The 12,826-nt window shown below is 38.0% G+C and overlaps 1 protein-coding gene across 5 annotated transcripts in view; it reads right to left on the bottom strand.

Annotated features, from left to right (window-relative positions):
- The window catches only part of kcnn4 (potassium intermediate/small conductance calcium-activated channel, subfamily N, member 4), a 24,426-nt gene extending 11,600 nt beyond the window's left edge, over positions 1 to 12,826 (bottom strand). For 2 of the 5 annotated variants that reach the window (XR_014031860.1, XM_081389808.1), the window contains exons 1-4: positions 12,000 to 12,589; positions 8,495 to 8,590; positions 3,656 to 4,110; positions 3,148 to 3,283 (exon numbers count right to left, since the gene is read on the bottom strand). Coding sequence is in view for 3 of the 5 variants with exons in the window: in XM_081389808.1 (XP_081245934.1) it covers positions 3,148 to 3,283; positions 3,656 to 4,110; positions 8,495 to 8,590; positions 12,000 to 12,284 (972 nt within the window). In the remaining 2 variants the exon portion in view is untranslated. Of the gene's footprint in view, positions 1 to 3,147; positions 3,284 to 3,655; positions 4,111 to 8,494; positions 8,591 to 11,999 lie in introns of all 5 variants that reach the window. The other 3 variants (XR_014031861.1, XM_081389809.1, XM_081389807.1) reach the window with 2 other exon arrangements.

The following is a 12,826-nucleotide window of genomic DNA, read 5'->3' as shown; positions in this document are numbered from 1 at the left end:
AGAGTATGGCTGGAAACCCAACACTCAGGAACATACACCACAAATTCCCAACACATACTGGCACAGGCTCTTACGTCACTGTAAACATTCGCTAAAACGTTACAATAAGGTTCCTTTTGTTAACATTGATTAATACTGAAGAATACTTCTAAAGCATTATTAATCTCGGTTAATGTTAATTTCAAAATTTAGTAATACATTATTAAAATCAACATCGGTTGATATTATTTAATGGACCTAAGCTAACATGAACTAACAAAGACAGTTGTATTTTTATTTACTAACATTAACAATGATTAATTAATACTGTAACAAATGTATTTCTCATTCTTAATTAATCTTAGTAAATGCACTGATTAATGTTACCTTAACCAAAATTACCTTATTTTTAAACTACTTCAATTTTAATTATGTAATAAAAACGATATTAATATTTAAAAAATAGTAATATTATATAATAAGCTTCTTGTTGTAAACTTTTGACATGAAATTCATATGTATCGTCTATATTTTCAGTCATTCGGTCTGAAATGATCTTGTACGGGTGTAACCAAAGTACTTGGTTTACAGACAAAACAATCTGTGTATCGTATTGCTAAATCGTTCCCTCCCTCCTTCACTTACTGAACTCTATGTTCAGATACACCCGATGCACACAAACCCTGAGAGTTTATATTTAATCCATTTTTTTAAAACCTTCATAATACCTTAAAGATATGATTTCAACATTATCCAACATAAGACAAATTGAAAAAAGAATAATATTATTGGATATTTGTTAAAATGCAACACATTCATTCAGATCACCTCTCAATACTCTCAATAGTAATTTCAACCTATACCATGACCTCGAGCCAAACACCCCCCCAGAAGCTTTTTTTCCCTTGGTCGAACATTATTAAAGTTAGAGCTTATTTAGAGATATCAGCCGAATGGCTAAGTGCAGGCGCTAATGGATCCAAGGTTGTATCTCGTAAATTACCCCACTAATAATGCCCAGAATAGTACTAAACTTCTACAGTAGAACAAATAGGTTCTGTACTCATAAAACGAGGCGTTGGAAAGTTTGTAAGTACATCAGGAGTTTATTTAAATAACACTTGCTTGATGCATTATGCTACCGCTAACCCGGACGTCGAGGTCACTTCCGTGATTTGGGAAAAGCCCGTAAAAGTCCTGGCAGAAAGTGGTGCATAAGGATGTAGTGTAACGATGCCTAGTTCCAGGAATGCACTAATATTTTGTTGGTAGTAGCAGTTTGCAACAATTATTAGTTAACAGTTAACATTTCCCTTACACTTGTGAGCTTTGCAAAGGACTTTTACGGGGAAAAAAGCTTCTGGGGGAGTGTTCGGCTCAAGGACATGGTGCAAAGGACCCTAGGTTGAAATTACGCCGAACCATCCCTTTAATCATGATTGAACAGCCTCTGTATGGGAGATGTCACAGACCATGATTCTATTTAAAATTATAAACTGTCAGCACAGCATCATAGTCAGACCCCAGTGTCTCTGTCAGGAAGGGTGGAAGAACAGCTGTAACTGTAAAAAAATGTGTCAAGTTGGACTTGGATCTCAAAACTCAGTCACATCGCTTTATGTGTGATAAAGCAGAAGCTGCGACAACTACAGACACACTTATTACATTTTAAAAAAGCGGTGTGTGCCATTTAGGAGGCAAACGACTTACAAACAACATACCCGCTTGCTTGTTTTTAAGGAAACCGTAATTCATTTATTGAATAACTGTAATGTTCACATTATTCATGTTCACATTAACAATGATTAAGTGAATATGTAAATGTAATGAATCTGAAGTAACACAGTTTCTGGTTCGTTTTGAATAGGACATAGCCAAAAACGACTCAAAATGGCTCTGAACGATTCACAGACAGTGATGGTTCAAAGCACTAGTTCACGAGGGAGTTTGTGACTCGGCCATTAAAATGAACCAGTGCATAAGAGTCGTTTTTCACGACATCACGGCTCGTGCTGTGTTTGTTGCTGTGACAATATATCATATTTATGTTATGCAGATATAGCTGACTAAACCACTTATAGACACAAATTATTGTCGCATTTACGACTAGCCGTAGTCGGGAGACCTATAGGGCCCTATTTTAACAATCTGAAACGCAAGTGTCAAGCGCAAAGCGCAAGTAACTTTGTGGGCGGGTCTTGGGCGCTGTTGCTATTTTCCCGGCGGGATAAATGACTCTTGCGCCCGGCGCAAATCTAAAAGGGGTTGGTCTGAAGTAGCTTCATTATTCATAGGTGTGGTTTGGGCGTAACGTGAAATAAACCAATCAGAGCGTCATCTCACATTCCTTTTAAGAGCAGGCGCGCTTTTTCCATAGCGGATTGCTATAATTGTAATGGCGGATTTGACAGGTGCGCGCCAGGAGCGGTTCACAGCCAAGGAGAGCAACGCTCTCGTCACGGCCATAAAAGAGAGAAGTTACATTGAAATGGAGAAACCCACCCAAATTAACTTCGGTTAAACAGGCGTATGATAATTTGGGTAAATGTGTAAGCTAGATGTATGCTTTTATAATAAATTGTCTATCTATCTATCTATCTATCTGTCTATCTATCGTAATAATGTATGATTTGCAAAAATGAAAACGGCTGCTTCTGTGTAGATGAGAGAATCAAAGTGTATATGCGTTGTGCACATGCTACATTGATTATGGCCAAGCATGCGCCCTTAAAATAGCATATGAATAACATGCGCAACGCGCCACTGACTTTAAACTATCCCCCCCCCCCCCCCCCGGGAGCACAAGTGTATTTCCTAACTTACCGACGTGCATCTGTGGAGGGAAAAGTCCGCTTTGCGCGGGTGCAAAATAGGAATGATACATGCGCCGGTGTACAAAGTCAATTGCGCTGGGTGCAAGATAGGGCCCATAATGTGTTCAGCTAACAACGCATGTGGTTACAAAGTCATATGATAATACTAAACATATTACTTTATTAAACCAAAGATATGGAGCTCAATGAATAATTAGTACTCTTTGTCTTTTATGAGCAAACATATTTTACTTAACATGTTTAATGCTCTAACAAACACCGCACTTTCATAAAGAAAAACAAAAGCAAATTATGTTGCATTTTTTGCATTTGTCTCAAAATGAATTATATTTACCATGACGCCTGTGAAGAGACACACCAACTTCCCACAGCTGGTGTGAGGGGACACATCTCCATAGCCCACTGTGAGGAAGGTGATAGCTATGAGCCACAGTGCTGTGTCCATGCCACCTGTCTCGACCTGCTTCTGCCTATAGGTGGAGACAGAGAGCAGCTGTGTAAATAACTCAGAACAAAAGAAAAACTCAGAACATCTACTTAAACTGAACGAAAAGACAACACTGTTAATTAATGACTCTGAAAAAAAAAACACAATAGAATGTTTTGTTTGAAATTTGACATTGAAAAATGAGTTCTGAGTGCAGAGGAACAACATGTTTGTTCCTAAAATAAATCTATTTGTAACAAATGACCACAACTCAAATTGACCATCAACATCAGAATCAGCATGATAACACTTGATGAGCTGTAACGAGTCAAGCAAGAGGAAGCGAATGAAAAAACTATAATAAATACTGTTGCATATGTGTTTTTCTTTACTAGTAATTGCACGTTCTGTATACCTCTCACACAGCCGCAGCATCCAAGCAGCGGAGAGCCAGAAGAACATAATGAAGACCAGCAGCGTTCGGGCCGGGTACTTGTTCATTAACACCTTGAGTACAAAGCGGAAGCTGAAGTTGATGTTGTTGAGGGAGCCGATGCTCCTGTAAGAGGCGCTGAGGAGCACCTTGCTGTGTAACAGGACGGCTCTGTGCACGAGATACAGTCTCAGGAACATGAGGGCCGACAGCAGCAGCTCCACATCGAGCATGACTTCTTTGTGACTGGAGGACAAGCAGAGGGGGGTAGAGGAATTTTGCTCCGGTTTCCCCCCAAGTCTGCCCCCCATATCTGGCCTCAGGTAGATGGCCACAGGATGGATAGCACAGACAATGAGCTCCAGGGAGATGCCAAGCACTCGGTTACTGGTCATGGCAATCCGCCAGTCCACCTGGTTGTGGTCAATGATGAAAAGCTTGAAGAAAGGAAAGAAAAACAGAGGCAGGATGTGTATCAACAAGAGAATCACTTGATTGATCTCATAAGAGAGCAATGATTAACAAAGCATGGCAAAGACGAGAAAATGAGCAAGACGTTCTTGATTCACTGTGAGAACAGTGCCAAAATAAACACAGCCCTGCCCTCCCTGATAGGACGTCCAGCTGTAAACTGTTTTACTTGTGAAGGACAAGTGTGTCAGTGAAACTACTCAAAACCATAAATCACAAGTGAATGCCTCATTAATTACATGACACAAAAAATATCAAACATGACTTAGAGCTGAAAATGAGTAACACCATATTAATCAACAGCCGTCTTGATTACATCAGACTACATCAGTTTGAAAAGTACATGGACCAGAATTTGGTTGTAAGTGTACAACCGCGGCACAAAAAAAGGAAAATTCATAATATGGCCTACTTGAACTGCACCAAATATGCAACATGATTAACTGTAGGATAAATTATCATACCTTAATCTAATCACAATAGTGTAAAGGATAGTCAGTGTTTCTATGTTCTTTGTATGTTTGGGTGGGTTTTCACGTTTAGTGTCCTAGTTTTCAGTTCAGGCGCGTTCGACTTCGGCTGTGACTGGATGCAATCGATCGGCGAGAGTCGGGGAGGAGGTGAACATGGAGACGTGAAGTCGGACACTTTCTGCTTCCCGTTGTGACGCTTGGATACTTTATCACAGCTGTAGGGCTGAGCAAATATGGGCAGAACTCTTTACTGCCCTAGTACTTCAAAAAGCCTTTTAAAGATATACATGTGAATTAAACATGGCACAATGGCCTTCATCATCACAGTATGCCTATCAAGTGCAAGAGATTTCATCACTATGCTGATTGAGGACTGTTGGGACACTCCAGGCAATATGTCATGTTTGGTCTCATCTGACAGCTTATAAACTGAAATGAATGGTGGTGAACTTAATAGAGATATTAAAGTTTCCTAATGTACAATCTAGGTACTATTGGTTAAACGTGCATTGAGGAGAATAAATTATGTTAATGTTCTTCTCCCCCTCTTGATCACAACCCATTTGCCTCATCTTTTGGTTTCCTATCGGTCGGTTTCGGTGTTGGTATTCCAACTCATGTTTAACAATGCTTTGCTCAGGGTATAAGAAGGAAAGGTAACTGTTGATCCAGGAGAAAGGCTTTAAAGGGATACTCCACTCTAAAATGAAAATTCTGTCATCATATACTCATGTTGTTTCAAACCTGTATGAATTTCTTTCTTCTGCTGAACAGAAAGGAAGATATTTAGAAGAATGCCAGTAACCAGACAGTTTTTGGTACCATTGACTTCCATAGTAGGAAAAAAATATACTATGGAATTCAATGGTACCAAAAAGTGTTTGGTTACTGACATTCTTCTAAATATCTTCCTTTGTGTTCAGCAGAAGAAAGAAATTCATACAGGTTTGAAACAACATGAGGGTGAGTAAATGATGACAGAATTTTCATTTTAGAGTGGAGTATCCCTTTAAGCCCGCCACTCCCGCGCACCGGTGCGTAACCTCATACTATGAGAAAGGCTTTTACGGCCTTGTTTTGCACAACAGAGCATTATTTGTTACAACTAAGTTTTCTATACAGTACGTTGTTCCATTCTACCGTCTGTATATTTAAACGTAACTTCATAAATAACTTTGTCTGCTTTTAAGGCTTTGAGAATCTTTCCTTTTATCACTGATGATGTTTAAAGCTAAAGTGATTATAACTTTCGTTATCTAAACGTTCAGGTTAAATCCTACGTTTTCCTATCAGTTCTAAGAAAGACTTTTACCTTTAAATAATTAGAGGTTAACGAATAACAACAACATTAATGGAGTCAGATTAATTATATTGGAGTCAGATAAATATTTGAATTATACACGTCGTCCTTCAACTGCCTTTTGTTGCGGTTACTGGTTCAAAATAGCAGCGTGAGCTTCCAGCCTTACACAGCTCAAGTTAAATAAATGCATAAAATAAACTTAAAATAAATAAACTTATTGTAGGTGAATCGTAGTGATTCATGATGAGACAAAAACATGATTTGGAAAATAGATTCATGATGTACTCGCTTATATTTAAAAAAAACGCTTATATAGAAATTTATACACATTTTGTACATTTTGCGGCTTAAAGGATATGTTTTGCCTTTAGCACACTACTGATAACACATGCAACACATGGTTGCATAAGTTCCTGCTTTGATAGGAATCGCAACTGAAAGAATTAACAATACTCATCAGTGACTTTGAGTAGCCTTTCTTTGAAAACCATTGACCTTAAAGGTGGTACAACACCCTCCCCCCTTCGGTGATTGGTTGGAACACTATTTGTTTTGGTTTTGAGTGTTTGGCTAAACCATTTGTTTTTGTGTGCAGATCTCAGAGCCTAGGCTGCCTACAGAGACGCGTTTTTTGACTGCATGCTTATGGAGCGGGCAGCTAGCGGATCGTTAGGAAAGATTAGATGAATGTGATAAAAATATTTTTGGGCCTGAAATCACTGATACCACCTTTAATATGGAAAAAAAATTATTTTATGATATTAAATAGATTAGCCCATATTAAATCCTGTATATTTTTTGCTACAGACAGAGATTTTGTCCCTTGAATGAGGCCTTTACAGTGACGATGAGGGGTGTGATATGAGTCCCATGGGAACACAGTTAAGGGTTTGCCAGGCACAGGGAATAGGGTGGGGATGGGGGTGGGGGTTGGGGTGAATTGAGGGAGATGTGAGATCATGTAAAAGCAGGTGATGTCTTGGCAGAGTGGGCTGATGGAGACATGTGCTGAGGTACTTAAGACTAGCAGGGGGCTTTAAGCCAAATGACATGCTTTCTCAAAGTACATCAGATTTTGTTTATTTGACACAGACGTTTATTTGACACACAATTTTTGAAGACCCTAAATCACCCCCTTTTTTTACTTTCTCATTTCTCCTTTTTTATCTTCCTCAATTCTTCTGTTCCTCTTCTTTTTTGCTTTCATTTAAGTTCCTTTAACCAAATGAGTCACACAAAGAAACACATAGTGAAGTGTAACTGACTTGTCTGTACCAATCTTTTTTTACTTTAAAAACCCTTTGGTCCCTTTGGCCCCCATATTGCTGACTCAGTGTGAGGAGTTCAGATAAGCCCCACCTGCTCCTCACACTTCCCTTCTTATCTCTACACTGCACTTGTAGATGCTGTGAAACGTTTTCTGAATTTGACACTGTTCAAATTTACTCAGGTTTCTTTAACCGGCCTCCATAAATGTTATTTCTTGTTTAACCCAATGTGACACCACAGTTAGGAACTGTAGTCACACAACCAAATGAGTATTTTCCAGTATAAAGTTGAATTAGTAATGGTTAAAGGAATAGTTCACGTCAAAATGAAAATTCTGTCATCATTTACTCACCCTCAAGTTGTTTCAAACCTGTATGAATTTCTCTCTTCTGCTGAACACAAAGGAAGATATTTTGAATCGGTAACCACCAGACAGTTGATGCACCCCACTGACTTCCAAAAAAAAATACTATAGATATTGCACATGCAATATCTGAGCGAACGCATAGCCATGAGACCACTGTATATTGAAAGTGTGCGTCCAGTTTTGTGCTCAAGTGAATCCGCCTGCAAGCGGAGAAATTTGTGGACATCCATTACATGGATGTGTTCTTGCATTACAATAATGTGCTCTCAACACTTGTCGTTTAGAAACTGCCTCAAATGAACTATAAAGACGAGTAGAAAGTCATGTCTAAATGCTGCGTACGCGAGCGGTGCCCCATGACGCCTCTAAGCACTTTGCCACCCTTTGCCTATGCCAGGATTCGCCACTGATTAAGGGTAGGGATCTTTGAATGTATTGGGTTACACTATTTAATCCTGTACTTTAACAGCTCTCATTGGGATATGACATTACATATCATAAGATAAACATATCCCATCTGTGTGAAGTCTCATCTGTATCTTATTGCTAGCAAGAATTTTATGCCATATGTGTGTGCTCATATGGTCTCTTTTGAAGCAGTCAAGATAACATCAAGAGTCATTTTATTCAAATAAGTGACACCGCGATAACTAGTAGAAACGGAGCTGACAATAAATGAGGTTGAAAGTTCAACCAAAAATGAAAATTCGGACTGAAAATTCAAATTGTTTATCAAAGTCAGCGTTCATTGTATGGACAAAAAATGATCTTTTGTTTTCCACAGAACAAAATGAGACATACGCGTTTGGATCTTGGGTGTGTAAATCATGATAGAATTGTCATTTTTGGGTGACTGTCCCTTTAAGAGTAATATCTTCAGACATTAAGAGATTAAGAAGAGGCAATTCAACGGATTCAGATTGGACAAAAACACTCACTCTGATGTCTTTATAATGGAAGGCGATGATGAGAATGAGCAGACACCCAGTGGAGAAACTGATGAGACCGTTTATGGAGAGGGCATATATGGATCCCTGGAGAGAACAGACAAAACACAGAGAATGACAGTGAATTATGCTATACAGGTTACAGTGTGGTACTATTTGTCAATGTGAGAACTGAACATTTTTACTTAAATACAAAAGATATACATTTAATAACTATACTAGCCTAAAGTTAAAGTATTTCACTGCAAATTCTGCTGATTAATCATTACATGTCCCGTATGATGCAGGTGCTTTCTTTGTAGAACACGATCAACAATTTAACATTTTTCTAATCTTATTCGAGATCGGATGTTTTTTTGACAGCAAAAGGAAGATAGTTTTGCTTTGTTTTGTTTGTTACGTGGGGAGGATAAGATGTGAAAATCGGCATCAAGCTTATATGCCATTAGAGGTCAAAACTCAAATCCATTATGCAAACTGGTGCTAATTATGCACTAAATGATGTGGAAAGATGCAATATGACCTTAGGCAGTGTGAGCAACACAAAAGGGAGGGAGACAAAATGTGGAAAAACTTGCATAAATAGCCAATTTTCCTGCATAACCTGTTTTCCAAGAGAATGGTGGGCTTAAATAAATGATCGTGCCTGGAAGATCGTTCTGTTAGCATGTGGTCCTTCTCCATACAAATGCTGCTAAAATGCCATAAAACAAATATTGCTATGCAAATTCAAGAACAAATGTCATTACATTTCCAGAAGAAAATGGGCAAAAATTACATCATTATTCCCATTCTGAAAAAAAATGATAGTATGATAGTTCCATAGATCGGGTTTCTTGAGCAGTTTTAAATTCAAAAATACTGCATTTACAAACATATTACCCTGAAAAATGTGGTTACTATAAAAAACTTAAATACATTGTGTAACATCAACAAAACTACATTTAAGCTCCTTAACGTTGCAGCCACTTTTTACAGTGTAAATACTAAAGAGATACCTTTAAATCGCAGATAGGGGGTGACCTAAAAAAAAAAAACGAAGAGAATCCCACCACTTTTGTGTTGTGCTGTGTTAAGTTGAGCAAGGAAGTTAACTTCAGATAGCTCTGAGGAGCCTGTTGAACACTTCAGGTTTCTTTGGAAGAAAAACATCTGCTAAATGACCAGCAGGATATCTGATGTCCTGCTTTAGGTGTAATTCTGTGAGTCATCTCTGTGGCCAACATCATATTATGCACTAAAGTTGAGCCAGTTTACCGCGTATATTGATAAAGATATCAACTGTGAATTTAACAATACAAGAAAACAGATTTCATAGGGAAAAATCTTAGCATAGATCAGGTATATAACTCAAGTGGAAACTTTCATTGTAGCTTATATCACTAATCAATGAATGCTTTTGGTTGTATAAAGACTTGGCAACTTCTTGAACACAGTTCGGCTCAATTTGTCTTAAACACAAAGTCTAAACCTACATAACCGTGATAAGCATCTATAGAAACAATTTATAGATACTGAATAGATAAAGTTGCTTTGTTGGTATGGATTGCAGTGTTATAAAAGCTATTCACAAATATTGTTTTTTGAAGAAAAAAAGAATGATTTCTTTGTGTAGTGTTCATGTTAATGTGTATGAATGCAACAGCAACATTGAGGAAACAGTAGGTAAAGCTTACGGGGGTAGAGTTGAAGTTTGTTTTGACCGCTCCAACCACCACGGTATGTGGACAGGATAACACGTGAAAATCAGCATAGTGCTTATGTCCCGTTTGAGGTCAACACTTAAATCCATTATTCAAACAGGCGCTAATTATGCACTAAATGGTGTGGAAAGATGCAATAGGCAGTCTGAGCAGCACAAAGGGAGGGGGGACAAAATGTGGAAAAACTTGCATAAATAGCTGCTTTTCCTGTATAATTTGGTTTCCATGAGAATGGTAAGTCGTCACGGTTGCAGAAGTAGGCTATGCTTTGGAGGTGCAAATTAATTCTTTCTCTAAATTGTCTAAAATATATGTTTTAGGGAGTATGACCAAAAAATAATTGTAGGAAACTTCCAACAGCAAATCAAGAAAACAATGATGAAAACACTGATTAGTTGCCAGTCAGGGAGTAAAAACTCTTCAGTCACTCATGTTGACTAATTTCAGGGTGAGACTGCAAATAGATTAATATAGAGATTATGTGTTGTGTAATCAACATTGTTTTATCATTAAAAAAAAAAAAATAATGTTTAAAGGTTTAAATGTAGAACATGTCGAAGCTTTATAATGTTATCAATCATAAATTACTTTTGTTTTAATTTTCTATTGGACACACGTTACACTGTAAATATGAGTAAAGGGTTGTTTTTAAAATAAGGTGATGTTTTCAGATGAGTTTTTTTTCTCACAATAATATAAAGTACATGTAATGAATTCTTCAAATCAGTGTTTTCATACGTTTATCAAAAAGAAATCACGACAAGATATAGTAATTCATTTTTTAAATGCATTTTTAAAAATCCTAAATATATGTGTCTATATCGTATATAAACACTTCATAATCATGCATTTCTGTAGCTCAGACAGTATTAAAGCATGGTGCCAGCGACACCAAGGTCATAGGTTCAAATCTCAAGGAATGCATGAACGGATACAATGCAAACTCTGAATGCACTGTAATTTGCTTTGGCTAAAATTTCCTGCTAAATGTCAGACAATAAAAATACTACTTTGGGACACAACAGGTAATGAGTGACTGCAGAGCACAGACTAACTGATTCCCTGTGTTAATTGGACCTCACTGACCAACAGGTCATTTTATGTGCCAAAGTTGAGATGGACTATTTGGGGATGCGTTTTAATAAAGACATCAGCTCTGAATTTAACAGGGGCGGTTTTACATGGGAACTCTTGTTGCGTTGTGCTTTATCTGTATGTTCTGTTTTCAACTTAACATTATTAATGCTATTAATAATCTCTTTCTTGTGAAGATATAAACATATATGACCAAACAGACCTGCTATATAAAAGTAAAGATTATCATTTAGAGATGTTTCCTCTTTTCATCAACCTGCTACCCTGGGAATATGACTTGTCAAGTATCTTAAAAATGTCCATCATGTGCTAACATTTAAATTGTTAAAAGTCAAAACAAGATTTAATAGGTATATCACTAAATCAACCCAGGTTGAAAGTGCATTAGGGTAACAACATCCACTTTTTTCCTAATTTTTTCACCATTTCTCTTTAATATATTACTTGAGCAACGACATTTTAGTTCCCTACTACAACTAAAGTTGAATATTCCATCCATGCGTAATTTTGGAACTTTTTTTTTTACGCCTAAATAAATTACCCTACATAACTAAGAAAATAAATTTCTTTTTAAATCTGGGTGATATTTCCTCTTATTAAATATAATTTTACCCTTCAAAGTCGCCCATCCATAAATTGCACCACTTGTCTCAAGCGCGCTTACCGTTACCAGTATTTAATTATAGCTGTATACTTACTGGTTGATACACTACTGGGCACAGCTCAGCATGTAATACCATCAGCAGAATGCCTAACAACGCGGTTCCCAGTGCCCACGCGCAGAGGCGCTTCTTGTCCTCCAAAAGGAACTTTCTGTCACGCAGTCTGTAAAGATTTCCCCCCTCGATCGGACTGAGTCTTTTCCCCGTGTGAGAGAGCGGTACTCTTATCTCCGTCGTCTCTCCGTTATGGTTGACAAGCCCATCACAGTTTCTGCCATCCACCTTGGTGTCCAAGTGCGCGAGGCGAGCGGTCATCTCCATAGCGCGCTCTTGTCTTCAGTCCACACAGACCTCAGTCGCCTTGTTCTCCATCCTATCCTTCCCCCTCTCCAACCAAAATTTCGGAAGGCATAGCACGTTGGACTCGAGCAGTATTAAGAAGCACAAAGTGAAGTGCGCGCTCCTACCTGCGATCTTTCACTCACACTGTACGCGCCTCAACATTTGACTGCAGCCACACGGGTCTGTGGGTAGGCGCTCTGAAACTCTTCACTATGAAGTAGCGCTCTTACGTATGCTGTGGATGGACAACAGCAACTTCATCTTGAAGTAGTGTTGCCTCATATGATGATTGTGAAATACATTTATTCTTTGTTTGTTGCAATTGTAATGTTATCCCTTCAAAAAATCTGTCGTTCTCACGTTTGGCAAACGTTTTTTATATAGGCCTATATATTAGGCTAAGAGTTAGCTACAGTTCAAGATCATGGCAACATGCGACTAAAAGGAATTTATGGGAATTATATGAAGCTCCAAACAAATCACCATACACTGTCAAGTGTTAGAATTAATTTTTGAATCTC

This window comes from Scardinius erythrophthalmus (assembly GCF_964197995.2).
Source record: "Scardinius erythrophthalmus genome assembly, chromosome: 16".
In the NCBI taxonomy this organism is placed as follows: Eukaryota; Metazoa; Chordata; class Actinopteri; order Cypriniformes; family Leuciscidae; genus Scardinius; species Scardinius erythrophthalmus.
The sequence above is the reverse complement of the archived record's forward strand: the minus strand, read 5'-3'. Positions and strand labels throughout refer to the sequence as shown.